Consider the following 20,105-nt stretch of genomic DNA (forward strand, 5'->3'; position numbering starts at 1 on the left):
CCCCCAGCCCTGACGCGAGCTGCAGTGCTCCTTGCGCTGCTGCCGGAGCCCGGTTTCGCTATTGCTGTGCTCAGCAGCGGCGGGGCGAGCAGGGCGCCGCTTCCTCCATGCGGCGAGGAGTGCGTCCCGAGGGCTGATCCTGCTGCCCACAGGCACGCTCACGCCAGCTCCTGGGGAATCCTGCGGGAAGGGACCCCCCTCTACCTGGGCAAACTGGAATTGTCCCCCCCACGCTCCCCGGATACTTGTCCTGCGCTGGTTTGGGGACACGAGGAGCGCACGCCCTGTGTCGGGGAAGGGCAGCTTCCCTCAGCCCGCGTCGGTCCCCACTAACCAGCAGAGCGACGATGCCCCTTCTCAGCGCCTGGAGGAGCAGACCGCGTTATCTCTGCACCTCGGAGCGTTTCGGCGCCCCGCTGCAAAGCCAGCTGGCGCTCTGCTAACCGCAGCCGCCGCGGTCAGCCTGGCAGCCCCACGCAGAGGCACCACAGCCACGCGCTGGGTGCAGGTTTCATGCAGCTCTTTGATTCGCAGATCCACAGGGCGACAGACCCCCCCGGCACCCTGGAACTGCTCCTCTGGACCGCTCCTGTTAATTTAACAGAATTTGGCATTTATGTTCTAGATCTGAGCACTGTTATTACCTCTGCTTCCACGGCTGTAAGGAATGAGCTTTGGCCAGGGGAGAGCACTGAAGCACAGGGCAGCAGCTCAGGCCCCTTTCACTATCAGGTACATGAGAGAATTTATCGGAGTTCAAAACATTTCCCTAAGGTGTTAAGCACCAAAGACTCAGTTCTTACTGCTAAAAATCCAGTTTCCTGAGCCTCCTCCCTGCTGCCTGGTGGTTAGGAATAAGCTGTCAGCAAATTAAGAAACTAAGTGAGACAGAAGAAACAGCTGCTGGAGCACGCTGCGAGAGACTGGTCCACATAGAACTTGGTTTCACACTGAAATAACCAAACGAGGAGGGGAATTAATCAAGCTCACAACACAACGAAGTGTTTTTTTTCCTGTTCTCGCGTGTCAGGTGATTTGCAAAGCCCTTCCTCTGCGCTCAGAGACTGAGCGGTGCCGGGCCGTGGAAGGGGGCTCCCCGCTGCCGGTGCCTGGCCCCGCTGCCCAGGCACAGGGTGGGCTTCGGCCCCGCTGCGGGGAGCCGCAGGGACACGCTTGGGAAGCGCTTAGCGAGCAACACACAGCAGATAAATGCATACAAATACTTATTTTTTTAATAGATTTTCAACTGGGTTGAAATTCCACAATATGCCATTGTTCAACAGCAAAGCTGTAACGAGGTTACCGCTCGTTAACTCCAGAGAGCACAGGCTGAACCCAAACAAGTTCCCTCTCTCTAACACACCGCGCTGCCCGGGTAGTGGTGGGAAAGCGGCGCCTGCTGGGCCTGCTGCTGCCACAAGCTCCGTCCTTCCCTTCAAACAACCTGGCAGCATCGCTCATGCCGAGCTTCCCGGAGGCTCCGTGGTCGATTGCTCACCTTGTCGGGGAAGCAGGGGGAGGTGGCAGAAGCTCTGCCTAGCGGTAAGCGAAGAGCAGGAGTAATCTGAAGAGTGTTTTCAAGGATTCGGTAGCGACGTGAGACAGAAACCGGTGGTGCTGCATGACATACATTCAGCAATCTGGGGAGCTTCCTGTGCAAACGACGAATTACGTTTTGCTATGTGTGACATTATTCATTTCTGCTGAACCGTGAGGAGCGTTTTCACCAGCCGCGGCGTACGTGCAGCAGTCGCCTCCCCCATGAAATGGCAGCACGAGGGATGGAGTTACGGAACAATTCACGCTGAAGTTGGACACTGGCCTAAGCCTTCCCAAGCCCCAGCCGCTGCCCAAACGCCGTCCTCGGGTGATCGGGGTAAGCCCTTTGTGAAACTGCAGCCTCGCTCGGTCTCCAGGATTGTCGTGCCGTGACAAGGGGTGTTTGCTGGGGGAAGAACCAACGTCCAGCGCTCACTGGTCCGTGCCTTCTGATGGGAATCTGGTTATTGGAAATGATCCTAAACCTATTTTATAGCCACACACATAGCATCAAACAGGGTAGCAAAATCACTCTCCTTCCTCACCCCCAAAGATGAGCAGGGTGTAGCACTCCTACAGTAATTTAGATACCCATGCACTCCACAAGCAAACTAGTTTATCCTTCTTCAGACATAGCCTTACTGGGAAAAATGAACGTAATTTCCATTTTTGTACCTGAAAAATTAGGGGAAGTCCTTGAGCTAAGGTAAATGAGCGAGCCTAGGTCAAAGACAGGAAGGAAATTCAGCATTTCTTGACCCTTCACACCCAGGTCTCTGTGCCCCAGCCTTCCCACGTGGAAAGGGATGGATCGCCGTGGATATCAGCTGGCACAGCAACATCAGAAAAGTACAAAAGCAACATTGGTATCAAAACATACAATGGCTGCAAAGAGTCCATCAGAACACACCTAACCCTACATTATACAAAAATACTTTGCAAGGAATAAACATGCACTCAGCAAAACTGTTATCAAACTCATATCTCCAGCACAGTGACTAATAATACAGCTGCAGAGCAATGATTAGATTAAAAGAACTATTTTAAAAACCAGCTTCAAAGTAATTGTAAATACTCATTTTGCAAAACAGCACATTTCGCGCCGAGGGATATCCCCACGTAAAACCAGACAATGCGATTGAGCTGTCAGCTCCCACACGTTCGTGTATGCAGATTCTCACGGTAGCTGCTGCCGGGGCCGGGTGACTCCGGCCCCGAGCCCGGTGCCTTCCAGCAGCCAGGGCTGGCCACGGCCGGCAGCACGGCCACGACTTTGGCCAGCAGGGCCAGGCAGGAGCAAGGTGGGGGCAGAAGCCACAGCAGGGTTTCATCCTGGTTCTTGGCACCCATCAGACGGGAGGACTTTCCATCAGTGAAAATCGGGATTTCCCCCAGACCGTGCGGAGGAGCCAGCCGATGATCTCACTGGGTATCCCAAAAAGCGCGTATTGTTAAAAAAAACCCAGCCCCAAATAGGTCTTGTTTCTTATTTTGCTATCAGTGAGTAAGATGCATGTGGGGAGTGACTTCAAAGAAAGTGAACAGAAAAATGCAAGTGTGATGGGACCGTGTGCTCTTAAGATTTTTGGGGAAAAACCTTCAAAAATGAATTAACAACCCCTCCCGGATGCATGTTTTCCAGGTTACAGGGATTAGTTATTTGAAGACCATTGGGATTGCAACAGCAAGAAAAAGCTGCTCCTATATGCTTCTACCTATACATCTGAACAAGCAGAGAAACTGGCAGTAGGGAATAAAAACCTTTCGCCCTGTTAAAAGCATACAATATAAAAACAAACGCACATTACAAAATAAAAACACCTTAAACTGCTCTTAATTTTCACAAAAATAAAGTTCATATAAAAATTGGTCTCTGCTCCTGGTATTTATACAGTACCACTCACCACAGCAGCTACACACAGATGCTACAGAACACTGAGTAATTTGTAAAAAATAAAAAAAATAAGAAAAATAAAGGTGTCACCTCGCTCTGACACTCATTTAAAAACTGGCATAGAAAAATATTCAAGATGCTTCTTTATGCTAATTAAAAACCAATCAAATGAGCCTCCCCTGAGATCTGAAAGAAAACCTTTGACCCTGGAAAATCAGTCCTTTTATTTGAGTACTACCCTGTGCTCCCCTCGTGCTATATGCGAGGAAAATTCGTATCGGTCGTGGCTCCTGTACCCGCAGACGTTGCACTCGAAGGGGTCGCGGAATCCGTGGCAGCCCATGTGGATGGTGAACATCACATAGTCCAGAAAGAGGACGCGGCAGTGGTCACACCGGTAGACCCCGATGGCTTCCCCTTCCTTGTTGATGACCTTAAAGACGTCACGCGGGCATATGGCAGGGGGCTTGATTATGTCGTAGGGCCTGGGGAAATCCTTCAGGGACTGGAGGCCGTTGCGGGCCTGGGCAGGGAGCTGGCTTTGATGGAAGGTGGGGTTCTGCCGCTCCTCGTGGTTGCTGTCAGTGTCTGTGGAGTCTTGGCCGCTGTTGTTCGGGGAAAGGCCTCTGTCGGAAGACAGGCTTTTGTCCCTGAGGTGGGCATGGCTCTTCTCGGCGTCCTGCGGGGTGCCGTTGGGCACGTCGGCGCGGGTCAGCGGTATGGGATACAGGCTGCTTATGACGGGGACCATCTCAGAAGTGGGGGCCGGCGGCGTCTGCACGAGAGGGCGCAGGGCTTCGGCCCCGAGGTAGGTGATGGCGTTGTTTATAGCCTGGTCCATCATGCGTCCCTGCATTATGTCGCTTTCCTTGTCATACATGAAACTTGAATTGTAATTGACATCAAAACTATGTCGCTTCTCACCTGCAAGAGAGGAGATGCGGTAAGTTACCAGGGAGGTTAGAGAAGCACTTAAGCTCTGTGATGCTCTTCCGAATGGCAGGAGTCTCTGGACAGCAAAGAGGAATGAAATATTGTCTGTGGAAAAGAGGCATTCATATACAAAAGCAGGTTTTTGTTTTTCTTTTTTTTTTTTTTTTTTAAAGACCAGGCTTGGAAGCACAAACCTAGTAGCGGAGGTGGTGAAGATGGTTACTGAACAAATCATCAGCAAATTGTTAAAATTATTCTGGGATTTAAGGGAAAGAATAGCATCAAGAAAAGTTTCCAGAGGTTAACTACTCTCGTCTTTTTCTAGAAGAAAGGTAAGTAATCATTAATGAAAATACTCGCAAAAGAGCTAATTGATAATGAACCAAAATACTCCATTTTTGGTACCAAGACTGCAACCTCTCGTTCCTGGCTTGTCCCCTGAGAAGCACACTCCTCTCCGACAGAAACGGTGAAGACAAACGCCGGCTGAGATTTGATGCAGTTTTCATTACTTTATCCCCACCCGATAGTGTCTTTTACGTGTCCTTGTACCCTGCAATCAATTCCCCTACTATCTCATGACAATTACAGCTTCCTCTGCACCAGTTTTCTTTGAACTCTGTACAGGTCTTCAGACGGTCTAACAAGGGCAGCTCTGCGTGTGTGTATAGAACTGCACATTTAGGGTCACTTATATAGGGCTAGCAAAGGAGGAGCAAAACAAAATCCTCTCTGGGTGTGCTGGGGCTTTGCAAGCTCTCGATTAGACAGAGTGGGAGGAGAGCTAAGAGCGTGTCTGAATTTCTGCCCATGTCTTCCCAAAAAAGGGGTGAGGCATGGGAGGGTGGTGTGGGCAGCACACTGGCACTAGTTTTCTCTGTGCCAGGTGCAAGGAGGAAATAAAACTGCACCCCAGAAGAGCTAAAGTCACTTTTTCATGAATAGCTAGAAATAAGTAACTGAATTCTGTGGTTACATAAAACAAAATCGTTCGTAGCTTTTAAGAAAAAGGACCAGACCAAATGTTTCATGTGCAAGTGACTTGCAACCATCAGATCCACTAAATCTTTTAGTTACGGTAACTGGAGTAGTGCAGATGTTTATCAGTCACCTGTCAACACCATGACTCAATGTATATGAAACTCTTCAGGTTTCACTGCAGAGGCAGAAAACCAGGAGCTCACGTTTCTCGTATAAAACACTCAAAAAGGTTAGTGAACCACAAGAGTGTAACTGCTTCCAACCCTCAACAAAACTTGTGATCCATCTTTACACAGAAGGAAACAAAATGATATAGCACATCGGTGTGACTCATACAACCAGCTCCAAGCAAGTGAGAACTGTGAACAAATTTGAAATTAAAAAAAAAAAAAAAAGTAACAAAAGCAAAAATACACAGGACTCCCTCTAAATCTGGGGCTAGGAGTCACTGACTTAAGATAAAAAAAAAAAACGCAAGGTTTGATCCCTGAGGCTCTTACACTCTTGTTATTCCACTATCCTGGTAGCGTTTTAAAATCCCCCCCGTAGCCTATTCGGGCTGTATAAATTCCCAGTTATATCGAACGGAGCACAAACACCCAAATGCTCTTTTGGCAGACAGTAACGTCACGTTGCTGCGCGCTTTCTGAAGGCCTCTACGTGGCACGTGAGAAGGGGGCTCCCTGTCTCGGCAGGCACCCCACGGCAAACACGCTTCGGTGCCTCAATAAGATGCCAACACTTAGAACGGATCTGCATGAAAGTGCTACAGAAAGCGCCAAGCATTTATCCAGAATAATCCGAAGTACGGCAGGGACCTGCAAGCCTGAAGATGGGGGGACCCCTCTTGATTCACCACCACCACCTCCCCTCCGTTAAACAGAGCAAACCTGCCAGGGAACAGGACAAAAAGCAGGATCAGTGCTGCGGTCAGAAACAACAGCATTCAGGCCGGAGAAAGTTGGGATCAAAGATTCAGAAAAAGGGAAAGGAGCACGTGGTGACTGGGGGATGAGCAAGACAGACTCTGCCTACAGCTGTTGATGTTTTATTCTTGTAGCTGGCAGGACAATTCAATAATTATTCTGAGTTAAGTTGCTACCTGTACCACAGGAAGTGCCACAAAATTACTGCAAAATACTAAATTAAAAATTAAATGTACAGGGTTCTCTATTATTCACTTAGAAACCAGCCACCAGTTAGCTGAACATCTTTCCTCTTTTTTTTTTCTCGTCTCAGTGCAATGCAAAAGCTTTCCCCTTCAAAATTCACACATGAGCCATAGCGTATGACACGTTCTCATGTGCTGCTCAGTGATGCTTCACTTGCTCTAAAATGTACATCAATTTTTATTTTTGCAGTCTGATGAGGTGTGGACGCTGGAAACAGGGAGTGAACCTGTTTCCTGTCGCTGTGCTAACCAAAGCAGACAATTTCTCATTAGACTTTGCACACTGGGGGATACTGGTGTTTGCTAACGTGTCAGAACAGCACTTTTAGCACTATGAGAAATTTATTTTTACTACTGGTCTCAGGGAAAACTTGTTTCTAAAAAGGGCAAAATAGAAGTCCACAGGCCGGATGCTCAGCTGGTGAAAACCAGCAGAGATGCACTGACTGCACCAGTTACTTTGACTTGGATCAGCTTCAGATACAGCATAGATATCTATTCTGCTGGACTTTTCTTTTTCTTTTTTTTTCTATTTTTTTTTTTTTTTAGTATCTGTTCATTAATCAAACCAGGAAGTGCAAAAAGCCAGGCTTTGTACATTTTGTCCACATACATGCAAAACAGAAAACCACAGCAAAATAAGAAATGCAAAATGAAAAACTTCCGTTCGAATCCTTGTTCCCTAATAACTCATGGAAAGGCTGAGGACAAAATCTTTGCAGAAGCCTTTGAAGAAGGGCCTGGTGCAGGGGTTAAGAATCAAGTGTATGGTCTGTTGATCTGTGTCCTTGTGCACAAGGTAGCTACCAGAGATGAAAAAACAAAAATGAATGAATAAACAGAGTGGACAGGGCTCCTCCTGCTTGTATGAATCTCTGCAGAGACCTCAAATAATAATAAAGTTGGTTTTTTACCCACTCAATAGCCTTCATTCACAGAAATGAGCCAAACAAAGATGCCTTGTTAGTATACATCTCTATCCCTTCTTCCTGACAAAATGAAAAATCAGCACCCGTTCCGAGAACGCCATTTCCCAAGAAATCACAAAGCTGTCCTGGCAGATTCGCACTCCTACACATGCAGTTCAGAAAGTCACAGAAGTCAAATCAAGGTCGGACAGGCTGCTCTTGCAAACACCCTTCCCAGGGATAAAAGGGACCGGGTGAGTCACTTTTTCACACATTACCTAACAAGAACATGCCAATCACAGGGGTTGTAGAAAAACAGTGAGTTCCCGAAATCTGTTATCTGCAGACTGCGTTGCTGAGGACAATCCCGAATCAAAAAAGGATCTGTTCCATGCGGGTATGGTAAAACAAATCAGACTCCGTACTTACGCTCGACTCTGAGCGCAGGCTGAGTGGTTGTGTCCTGCAGCAGAGGTGTTCAATAGAACACGCAAAGATCAAACTGATAGCCATTGTAAAACACGACAGCGTGAAGCTGAACTCAGTACCAAAAAAAAAGGAAGCTGAAGATTTTCAAAAACACTTGTATTAGTATTACTTTTTGAATCACAACATACATGCAAGGTCCAAGTTACACAGTCGACAGTTTCAGTATTAGGTACCCGAAGGCACTCAGCTGGAGTAGCTGTGTTGCTTACTCCTCTATTAAAAGGTGACCTTTTAATTTAAAACCTTTTTAAAAAAAAAGATGTCTAAATAAACGTTACCAGTTTTAGCAGATGGAGAAAGCCCCAGCGCTACCCACCAAATCCAGCAAGGATTACCGCCAAAGTTACCTGCAGGAATTGCTTCCACGTACACACGGGTTTAGCAGCACACCTTTCCCTAGGCTGGGACCTCAGCCCCGGACACCCGAGACATCCTCAGACCCCTCTGGGGCCGATGCCCCCCCTCCCCGCTCACGTGCGCCAGCGTCAGCCACAGGGCCCTGCTCGCAGGGGGAATTTTAGGGTGCGAGGAGAACACCCAGCACGGCGTGCACCCGTACGGGGTGCTACAAACCAGACATTATTAGCAGCTGTATAAGCATGAGCACTAAGTCAGGTCTCCACTCGGGACACGAGAATTGCATTTTACTTTGTTAAAAGGCGAGTTGATGGAATGAGACCAGCCACGAGGATCAGGCGCTCACTGAGACACAGAACCTGCCAAACTCGTACTCTAGATCCCCAGTATGCAAAATTCTGATCATATACAATTAAATGCAAAGAAAATGCTATGGAAACATCTTGCAGCTTAAGCTACCACAAGAAAGGATCTGATATTTTTTTAAAATCATATTCAAATTCAGCAGATGACTAACAGCAATCCAATCCTTTTCTGTCTTTAGGCCTTATTCCACACACGCATCCTGCAAGTAGCTTCAGCTCCTGCTTACTAGAACAGGCGTTCAGCTCTCAACAGCATTACATGCTCCTGTTCTCCTGTAAAGAACCCAGCAAATGCATAGGTACAGAAAACAACACGCGGAAGCTCGTAAGAAATATTTCTAAATTGACTACAAAATAGATACAAAGCACAGTAGCAGATTAAAACCCACTCTCAAGCATCTAATAGAACACATTCCTTTAATCAAAAATCTACAAGTAACTAAAACATTAGAAAATCAAAGTTACTTTATTCATATTCTCTTGAATTAGATTGCAAGCTTAAAAAGGACATTTAAAATAAGCAGAGGCATTGTACTATAGGCTACCAACTTTTGCAGATTTAACTGTTGCACATGAAAAGGTTTTTTGTTCTTACCAATAAATTTCTGAGGCATTGAGCTTTTTCGCTTTGCCACGTTGCTTGCTAGCCTGTCCAGCACAAGGGCTCTTTCACTCCCCATCTCTGCCTTGATGTGCCTTGCCTCCACGTTTGCTAGTTTGGAGATGTGAAAAGAAAAAAAAAAAAAGTAGGTGAAAAGGAAAAAAAAAAATCAGAAAAAAAAAAGGAAGAAATGAATGGTCTAATCTCCGGAGTTTGCCACACTAACTGGAAGGAAACAGTTTGGAGATCTGATGTAAACTTGTTTTGTTGCTTTTTCTGTCGGTCTTGCTCTCTGCGTCTTGGGCATCAGCTGCGGTCAGTGGAAGCAAGCACAGAAACAGACACCGATCTTGCAGTCCTGAGCTCATGCAGGGAGATCACAAACCATACAAAACCAATACCTTCATTAGCAAAAGGAAGTGCAAAACGAGCAGGCTGGACGGGTTGGTTACAAAATGTAGATGGAGACAGAACCCCTGTTAGCCTTTCTTTTTGATTCTGAGTAAGAACCGTGACACCTGCAGAGCGTCCTGTCCTAGTGCTCCGAAACGTCAGTGCAGGACCTCCAGTCCCCAGGCTGCACTGCTTTAGGTATCAGTCATACAGAGATGTCTTCTCAACTAATCACTAAAAACTTGTATAAAATACTTCAGTGTTCCAATAAAATAATATAACCTTTTGATATTCACTTATAACTCTTTTTTTTCCCCCCCCCCAGATGTCAGCATCACTTGATCTTTTTTCTAACAGCTAAAGCTGATTGAGAACCTTTGCTCTTTGGCACCCTTGTAAGCATTAGGTATTTTAAAGCCCATTCAAACCTTCACAATTTCTAAGTTTAGGAAAAGTGCATGTGCCCTAGGAGCGCTCCCTTGAGACCGGGCCACTGTTTTAAGGATCTTACTGTTTTCCAGAGCTCTCCTCTAGCTGTGTTTGCCAGTGCCCATCATTTCACGGAAATAACTGCTTGCTCTCGACCTCATGGAGGCTGCACGGGTTTTGAGCTGGATCAGTCACGCCGAGGAGGACTGCCACCTCATATCGCTACTGCCAGACTAATAATGAATATAGCTGCCGTGGCTTCCCCCCACAAGCCCTGCGCTCGCCTCAAGAACAAGTATCGGTAGTGGTACTTCATATTAAAGCTGCACTAAGAGGTGCAGCAATGGGGACCGCTGGGGTGACAACCAGACACGTTTTAAGAGACTGCCCATGCCTTTGAGAGTTTGATGTCTAAACAGAGGCAAACGAGGATGAGGAAGGGTCATTGATTTTCCCAAGGTAGTATGAAAGGCCGGTCTCATGGTGGTAGAATCCTGGCTGTTGTTATGGTACTGGTGCACCCAGATACCTTAAATATACATATATATATATATATATATATATATATATATATATATACACGTAGTATAATCTACATAAGAGACAAATAATGCCAGAGGAAAATAATGCAAACGCTTCGGTGTCACTTCAGTCCTGCTAAGTGCAGTTATATTAAGTATTGGACTTAAAATACAGTTTTCTAAGTACAAGTGATAAAACTGCAATATCATCCTTCCATAGCTTAGTGTGCAGTGTTTCCCTGTAAATTTTAAAGTCACTCCTTGCTTGTTTATTGTGACTGTTACTGATATCAGATGAGTTTCAGTCAGCACAAACCATGACTCACCAAACCTCAGCAGAACTATTTGTTAATGTTTGTACAGCACTTTGCAAATGTAAAGTGCTTCATAAATACTCCATGCCACATGAACTAACTACAAATATGACTCAGGATGGTTGGGATAATAGGGCTCAACGCAGCACTACGTTAAGCCTGTTTCACCAGGCTGTAACCCTATTATACACATGATGGCCAGACTCACAGACAGCATGCATACAAAATGCCTTAAAGACAGTAACACGTTGCTTTTCTTGTCTGATTTTTATTCCAAATTACTCTAATGTGTTTAGCAACTTACATAAATGCATAAAGAAGGCAATCTCAAAGTTCATTTTAGGCTAAAATGCAACTGCTCCCAGCCTGAAACGCCAAGCCACTACCTACCCGTGTACACGGAACTAGACAAAACATCAAATTAAGCTGAAACTGTAAGGGAAAGTTAGGTAGGCAGACCATAGTCATCCGCTTTGGATTTTGGCCAGAAACCCGAGTAAACTTTTAAGAATAATGTCACGGTATTTTTAATTTCAGGACTCATGTTCCAAAAACTGGAATATCCCTTCTGAACACTTCAGATTATCTTTAGATAACTGCGCTTCAAGGGTTGAACTATCCTCAACCCAGTAAGATTGTAAGTAATTAATAGGTTGTGTTTTTTTTAAAGAAATTCCACAACTACCCTGAGCAAGATAATGATAACGTCATGTATTCAAAACCTTATATTGTAAACAAAAAAGAAAAATACAAAAAGAGCACCATTCATCATGCCGTAACAGCAGCCCCCTAGTCCTTGCCAAGTCTTCATTTGTTTTTCTTGTTTTTTTTCTAGTTCCTCTTTTTCCTCAGTCTTTGACTTTAAGCCTTGATAGTGCACCAACTCATAAATTTCCCATTTTCAGAATCTTGTTCTGTCTCTTCTGACAGAACTCAAAGAGCGAAGTTTCTGGGAGCCCCCTCAGCCAGGGAACACGCTGGAAGCTACATGGAGCGTATCAGTGCCTGCTTGTCTTTCCAACGTTATTTATGCACCATCAAGGGAACTTCATTAAATTAGTGTCAAAAGGGCAGACAAGCAGCTTCCTGCAGAGGTAACAATAGTCTTTACTCAGACGAGATTGCTGAAGAGACAGTAACTATTGACCTACATAACATGTTCTGGGACATCTGTAAGCATCAATCTTCCAGCCTGACGCCTGCCTGCCATTTTATTTTAAAGCTGAGGGTTTTTCTTTCACCGTAAGATTTTCTACTCCTCGCCAATGGCCATTTTTTTTCCTAAAGAAATAAATAACCTCTTTTTATGGGCCATAAAAGGCCTTGACAATGTGTCCATAATACAGCCCTGGGGGAAACAGACTCTGCTCCCATTGAGGCATAGGTAGCTCCATAGGTTCTCTCCCTTCTCAAAGGCCGACTTAATAATCTCACCCCTCTCTTTCTCCTGGGTCACTTACTAAACAATCCAAGAATAATATTTCGCATTTAGGAAACATTTTCTCTCTCTCAAAATTCTCCAAAGTCTTCTCAAACACAGAGAGAAATCATCACGCCCTGTTTCCCTCCTCAATTACCTTACCCACTGGATGATTCCACTGCGCACTGTGACATTAATTTAAAGAACTAATTATCCAACTATAACATGTATCTAAAAATAAATTTCAGGCTGGACTGATAGAAACGATCAAGCACTTTGCTCAAAGTTAGACTAAGAACTGGATAGTCATAAAGCAAATCCACACTTCCAAAGCACTTGGCCCGTTCCAGCCTGTGATCCTGAGATGCCCTGCGAGCTAAATACTTCTGATGGTTCAACAGAACAGCCAGAAAACAACAAAAAGGCTAAGGGTGCTGAAAGAAATCCTGCAGACCGATTAAATCCCCGCTCCAGATGCAGGGCAGCATCTCCTGCTTCCCAACAGCTGCAGCGGCTGCGGCGCCCTCCGCTCACCCCCTGAGCTCTCGGCGCTGCTCGAGAGCTGCTGCCCGCCTCGGGAGCCTGCACGTTTATAAAAACACTTTCATACGAATTTTTTGGGGTGTAAATGTAACTTATCCATTACAGAGGAGTGCTTGTGTTTTGTTGTAATCCCCAGCCAGCAGCGCTGCTCGCCCTAACGCCCCGCTGTGTATGTGCAGGGTGCAGGCACTTCTCTTCCAGCCCAGAACACGAATGCACCACCGCTCAGCCTGAGCTGAACTGTTTCCATAGTGTGGTTTCTCTCACACCGTAAATGTGAGCATAATTTTTAGAACATGCGGGCATTGTTAACAAAACCCTAAAGTACAAAGCGGAGCTCAAATTAGAGGCATTGCTTCCTGTAGCATCTCTATGTGGTCACTAAATAATGGAGAGTGGAACAGAGGTGGGTTATTGTGCAATGAGAACAACGCGACCAGAGATCGCTATCAGGGACTGAGCAACACTCTAACAATATTGTTACATAAAACTTTTCTTTCTCGAATATTTCCACACTGCTAGGTTTGGAACTTGCAAACCTCAATTTAAAAAGCAACTAGAAGGGTAACTACAGTCCTGATGCTGTTTAATGCTTTAATTAATGGTATGGACGATGGCGCACTGAGCACACTTGCACTTAACGATGGCTCCATGCGAGAAGGTTGCAAGGACTTCAGAAAAGAGGGCCAAAATGCAAAATGATGCAGGGAAGTAGGAAAACAGTCAGAAACCCTAAAACAATGTTCACTAAAAACACGAGCAAAGTACTACACTTCAGGGGAAAAAAAAAAAAGCAACAAATTAAATGCACTGAATGACCTCCCGAGGTCCTTTCCAGCCTTCCCTCCCTCTGATTCTGTGATCTAATATATTGCTGATACCAGAAAATTGAATGGAAATACCTCAGCAAGACTGGAGTTCCTGTTTTTCATAAAACTTACTACACTACTAAAAACACCGCAATATTTTTTTAGAGTGAAGGTCTTGAAGGCATCGAGTACAGCCATACCATGTCATACTGGAAATTTACATTTCCTCTGTGGCCAATTTAAAGCGCACCGTACCGCTTTAGTAAGTACTATATTGCAGATTCTGGATAACTGAAATGCTGCTATTCTGAAACAAATATAAACGATGAGAATTATTTAAAAGCAGAAATCTATAGCAGGTATCATGTTTTCCATTTTCACATGGTGGACATCTCAAAGTGATTGCCATCATGAGAGCACGTACTGTAACATAAAACCACAGTTACAATATGTATAGGTTCTCATGAAAATCAAAACTTGCTGACACTCACACAACCATTTACTTTTACTAATTCTCTAAAAAAACATGTCACTTGCTGAAAAGAAGAGACTCCATGAAACACTACTAAACCATTGTTTCTTTTTGGCGGTTTTTGGGGGGGGGGCATGTGTCACAGCCTGACCGCCAGCCTACTCTGCCCAGGGTGAAGATTCTTGTGCACACAAAGTTATCATCACATATCAATGGGTATTCACACCGGGTTTGGGGCCTGGCTTGTGATGATGCCAGCATCATTTTTGCTTGATAATCGCATCACCAAACACAATTTTTTTATTCTTATTAAATGGTCTTTGTTAACACTGTCATCTCTCCGAATGCAATTTTACACTTTATTTTTCTTCTCTGAAAACTCAGCTTAATGTTTTCCCTGAAAAGAAAATCCTGTTTGAAAGTCACAACCCAAACTAGGAATCTTGATGCTTTAAAGGTTGGTTGTTTTTTGGGGGGGTGGTTGGTTTGGGTGTGGGTTTTTTTGTTTGTTTTGTTTTGTTTTAAGGCTGGATAGTAAAAAAATGGGAACCTAAATTCTGAAACTGTAGCCTTAACTCTGCTGTGAATCAGCTGTACAATCTTTTGGGAGCTCAAAACCACTCCTCGCCTCTGTGACTGCGGAAAGTAATTCTTTCCTGACATACTGGTATATCGTGAAACTTAAAATCACACAAGTTCATTTTCGGATTGGAAATATTCAGGTGAATAAGGCTCAAAGATTACGGCAGTTATTTTTCATCAAAATATTTTCAGAACTGTAGCACTGAAACTGTGAAAAGGGAAATTTAAAAAAAAAAAAAAAAAGCGTTTGATACATTTCACCTTCATCCTTTTTCAAAGACAGCCCTATAGTTAAGGAAGTCCTTTACCCCTCGCTACTCTGCAGGCCGATCTGTCAGCGACCTGCAGGACGTCACCCCATTTCCATGCCCTGGGATCACGCCACTAACGCTTCTGCAAATTCTAACTAATTCTGACCAACAGCCCTTCTTTTTCTTTAGAATAAGGATCAAACAGAGCCACGTGTACAACTGCTGTCAACAACTAGAGGTGTCAACTCATCCAGTACAATAAGCAACATAATGGCATTAATGTAGGAATAATTTAACATACTGTGAGTGTCACCTACAGAAATGCTGCGTAGAAGGTACTTCAGATGTTTTATTCAAAGTAACTGTGAAATAAAAAAGTGATTAAAATAAAAGCATTCTTTAACTAGCTGCCTGAGGGATGCATTAAACCAGACCCTTTTATAAGATGTTACAGCCCCTCAGGTTACTGAAAACGATTGTAGTAAAAACTATTCTCAGGCTGTGAATTAACAGCTTACCAGATGCCCTTTTTAAGCACTGTAATGTAAAAAAAAAAAAAAAAAAAGAAAGGGGGGGGGCACCGTAACGTGATAAACTCACCAGCTTCACACATGCCAGCGTTCTGCAGGTAGGTACGGCACCGCTCCTTGTGCTCCTCCAGCGAGCTCCTCTGCTTGTAGCTCCTGCCGCAGAACTCACACTTGTACGGCTTCTCCACTAGAAAAATCAGAGAGCGCTGTGAAATAACCACGGGGGACCACTAAAACACACTCCCCCTGACATTCCAGTGTACGGTTACTGATAACGCAATACTCGGCTCACGGAGAATGCTTTAAATTGCTGTTAAGTTGATGGGCGATGTAATTATGACAAAATCAGGGTTATATGAGGGTGAAGCCCACCAGACACCCAGAGGACTTGCACAGCCCTCCTCGCCCCCCCCAGCTCAGTGCCAGAAAAGAGGCCTCACAGTCAGACATGGTCCTCGGGGGCCCAGAGCCCTGTGCCCTTGGCACAGCTTCCCTTGGGAAGCCCAGAAGTGCCATGACTGGGACCACAATGTCCTAACTACCCGATTTCGGTCCCGGCTGCACAGACATTTTCAAGGATTTCATGAATTTCAAGTTAAGCCAAACGCATTTGTGAGGTTTACTTCATTTCCAAAGGCATTTATTGTACAGCAAACTATGCTCCTAATTCATTTAAGCAGAAACAAGCCTGTTTGAAACTCAAGATAACCACGCAGCCTTTCCCAGTGCGTCACAGAAGACTGGAGGCACTCCCTGAATTATTTCATTACTGCTTCACCAACAGACGTTCCCTAACACACTTGGGCACAACGTCATCGCGAATGCAAGCAGCCTTGCATCATGTGCTGTGCAAAAAGACCATACTCCCTAATGGTAATGCAACTGTTCGCTCTTTCGTGTGATTTACTTAAGGAGATTTTCCTTATGCTGCTTAATAAGCCAGCTCTTAAAAAATTCAGTCACAATAACCCCCCGATGTGTCTGAAGCATGATGTGTTGGGGGGGACGGTCATGATCAAATCAGAATCTCGTTTCCTCATGTCAGGTAATCCCATTTTTAACTTTGATTCTTTGTGAGGTTTATTTTATTCCTGTAAAGTGCAGTGCAGAAATAATATTTGTAATTTAGAATACCCCGATATGACACAGGATATACACAAATCAAAGAGCAACCACGGCCTGGCTCCTAAAGAACTGGAGGAATTAAGGTTAATCAGTTTATACCTGGCTTGTTATTCAAGTCACCTCAGCCCTGTGCCTCCATTTCTCCCATCGGTAAAAGGGATGCAATACCCTACCGGTCTTGAGAAATATCGCTGGCATTTGTTCAGCACGTTAAGACATTCAGATGAAAGGCACTACACAACAGCGAGGTGTTAACTGGCAGTAACCTTCTCTTTGATTATGCTCCAAATTATTTGAACGGCTCGGGATGGGAATGGAAGAAAACCCCAGCAAAACATTTTCTCACTGCTCCTCAGGTTCTGAGCTCGCCGGCTGAGCTAGCCTCGCTCATTCGAGAACAGCAGGGAGTCATTTTGCTCGGAGGCTGCTCTCTCCCCACCGCACACAGCTGTGACGGCGGGATTCCCCTGCCCTGTCCCCACCTGATGATGCTGAGCCCATTCCCCAGACGGCTCCACCAGCACAGCCGAGGGGTCTCTGCCCTTCGGCGATGCTTCAGAGCTAGGCGGGCTGAGCAGACCTCGCCGCCTGCTCCGCTTTCCACGCCTCGTGTCCCAGTGACACACATCTGAAACACGTGAAGTGCCTTTGAAGCCACTTACCAGAATGTGTCCTTAAGTGACCTGTTAGCGCATCCCTCCTTTGGCAGGCATAACTGCAAAGATGACATTTAAAAGGTTTTTCCCCTGTATGTAGTTTAATGTGGCGGAGGAGGTTTCCCTTCTGAGTAAAGGAAGCTCCGCACTGATTACACTGGAATGGCCGTTCACCTTAAAATGACATACAAAAAAGGACATTTAATGGTTATGTGGGTATCACGCTATCCTCATACCCTTTCCTTTTTGGAAGAGGAAAGAATGAGATACTTGATCACTTTTTGTCTACAGAAACACACACAGCCCTTCCATTGACTTCAGTGGGAGTTACGTGCAGCTCTGGTGTCAGAGCTTCTTGCAATATATGCATGACTATGGAAAACAACGTACAGACTTTCCCATGGAAATAAGCGTTCTGGAGGAGGCTGATTCCAACAAGCTAGCAGTTTTTAGAAAAAGAAGTCTTATCTTACTGCAGGTCAAAACCTAAGATGCTCGTTGGTTTGTTGCCAAAGTAAAGCACAAAGAGAAATACAGCACACAGACTGGAAATGGCAGCACAAAACCAATCTAACTTGTGTTTTGTGGCTGACACGATTAAACAACATAGTGCCTTTCATCCAAAATTCTTAAAATGCCTCACAAATATGCTTTTACTAATACCAAATCCCGATAGGAAGAAAGGTGGGTGAAGTGAGGCACAGAAAAGTGAGTAACTTGCCAGAGATCACACGCGGAGTCAGGGATAGAACAAGGAAATCCCAATTTTGGTAACCTTTTTTAAAAATCGTAGTCTACATTACAGATCGTTATCCTGTCAGTATTTAGCTCTTGCAAGAATAATATAGGGATATTTACCGGTGTGGCTACGCTTATGAACCATCAAGACATTGAGGCTAATGCAGGCTAATCCACAGATATCACAATTCATTTTTCCACTAGCTGGCCTGATGTTGTCATATGAACCAGAATGTCTTTCCAGTTTAATGCTTTCATATTCGTTATATTCTCTGGGATAGGTGTAAGGTATTTCAGATTCTTCTGGGTTTTCCATAGGCTCTGAATTTAAAGCACTCTCCTCTCTGTCACTGTATTCACCTTTCACTTTAACATCATCTGCAGGTAAAACAAAGCACAAAAGTGAAGAAAATGATCATTTCAGATACCAGGAAGTATCTTTAAAAAAATCACCAAAAATTACATAAAATTACATCAATAATTTCCTTACAGTTTTACGGAAACTCACAAAGATAAAGAAATGCAGTTAAGACGTGAATCTTCATAGGTCACGTACGCTTAGTGATACTCACAATGAGATAACCTTTAAAAGTATTGACCTATTTGTTATTACCTTTGACGGATAATTTCCTTCTGCAGATTACAAAAATATAATACAGGACAAACTTCTGTTCTTGCAATTACAGGGTACTACTCAGAATACCAAATAAAGTACTTATTTCTACAACTGACAATTAGCCTATAGAAATGAGGGCCACAGGATGTTCCTGTGAATTGGAAATACAAAAACATGTTAAAAGGGATACTTGTATTTTCCTGTGCAACTTTCAAGCATGCCTAAAAAAAGTCTGATCCAGTAAGACCCCCTGTGTTCCCATGGTAAAGATTCTCATCAATTAATCCTAATCAATAATCCTAATCTTCACTTGCAATTTTTATCAAAAGGTCTCAAATGTTTCGAGAAGCATTCGATAATCTTGATACCTGTACTGAAGACTGCTGTATGAGTAAAACCAGTAAAGGTAGTAAAGATTGACCGATAAATAAATATATCACAGAAATGTTACAAGATTTGTCCAAAGTCACATTGCAAGCACACAGCAAAGACCACAAAGACTCCTGAAGACCGACATCCACGGCCTTGAGCAGGTTCCTGAACCTGCTGCTGTGTCCAGAGAAAACTCTCAAAGGCATCACCTCACATTAATGCAACTTCACGACAAGAGAAGTATGGGACAAGTAGCTAATAATTTACTAACAATAATGTTCCCATGAAAAAATATCAGCAAATGGCTCGCACTACATAAACTGCTAATGATTCCTAACTGTTGCTGAATTTCTTTTCTGCTATTAACTCCAGCATTACCAGCACGCCCATTAAAATCCATACTAACTGATGGGGCAGCCTTTTTTTCTGCTTAAAGTGGACTTTCCTATCTAGACAGGAGCTGGGTTATGGCTGAAACTTGAGTTATGCCTCAAGCTACTAAGTGAAGAAAAGCATTAAGAGATAAAATATATTGTTTCCTGTTTGAAAGTATTGTTCTCATGGGCACCTGCTCCTCTCTCAGACTGAGGGTTAGACAGTTAAATATGGCATTTAATCACTTGTCCTTTCTCCAAAGTACAGAACATGGACTGCTGAATATGTATTAGCTCCGGTTCTGAGTAATAAACCACATCAAATGCCGAGAACAAACAATGGGTGACAGCGAAAATGAGGTGGCAACATAAAAGCAAGCACTGAAAAATAAAAATCTGGCAGCCAATACTTTCACGAAATCAAAATTTTCAACTATATTTTGGCGATAACATCGCTCCTCTAGCCTTGATGCTTGCACTAAGCTCAGCCAATATATCTGACTTTGGGCTAAGTGGATGGAGGGGCGAGAAACAGGTGGGTGATCATTGCTTCGTCCCATGCAAGATTCCACAGAAGGGTGGAAAACTCCAGGAGATTCCTTTTAGCGCCCTCCCCAGATGGTGACATCCACAGGAGGATTTTTTCCCCCACATCGTGTGTTTTCATCCCCTTGTCCTAGACGTCTTTTGAAGTTCTGCGTTGGGACTGACTGCCCCAGCCC

General features: G+C 44.4%; 1 protein-coding gene across 18 annotated transcripts in view; it reads right to left on the reverse strand.

Annotated features, from left to right (window-relative positions):
• Window positions 1-2,705: 2,705 nt before the first annotated feature.
• IKZF3 (IKAROS family zinc finger 3) overlaps window positions 2,706-20,105 on the reverse strand; it is a 47,632-nt gene continuing 30,232 nt past the window's right edge. For 13 of the 18 annotated variants that reach the window (XM_080565188.1, XM_080565200.1, XM_080565197.1 and 10 more), the window contains 5 exons: window positions 18,142-18,399; window positions 17,290-17,457; window positions 15,573-15,689; window positions 9,233-9,349; window positions 2,706-4,357 (listed from right to left, as the gene is read on the reverse strand). In XM_080565188.1, coding sequence (XP_080421314.1) covers window positions 3,657-4,357; window positions 9,233-9,349; window positions 15,573-15,689; window positions 17,290-17,457; window positions 18,142-18,399 — 1,361 coding nt within the window. In that variant the 3' untranslated portion in view covers window positions 2,706-3,656. The remainder of the gene's footprint in view (window positions 4,358-9,232; window positions 9,350-15,572; window positions 15,690-17,289; window positions 17,458-18,141; window positions 18,400-20,105) is intronic. The other 5 variants (XM_080565199.1, XM_080565198.1, XM_080565187.1 and 2 more) reach the window with 4 other exon arrangements.

Source organism: Anser brachyrhynchus, assembly GCF_964034855.1.
Source record: "Anser brachyrhynchus genome assembly, chromosome: 22".
NCBI classification, from domain to species: domain Eukaryota; kingdom Metazoa; phylum Chordata; class Aves; order Anseriformes; family Anatidae; genus Anser; species Anser brachyrhynchus.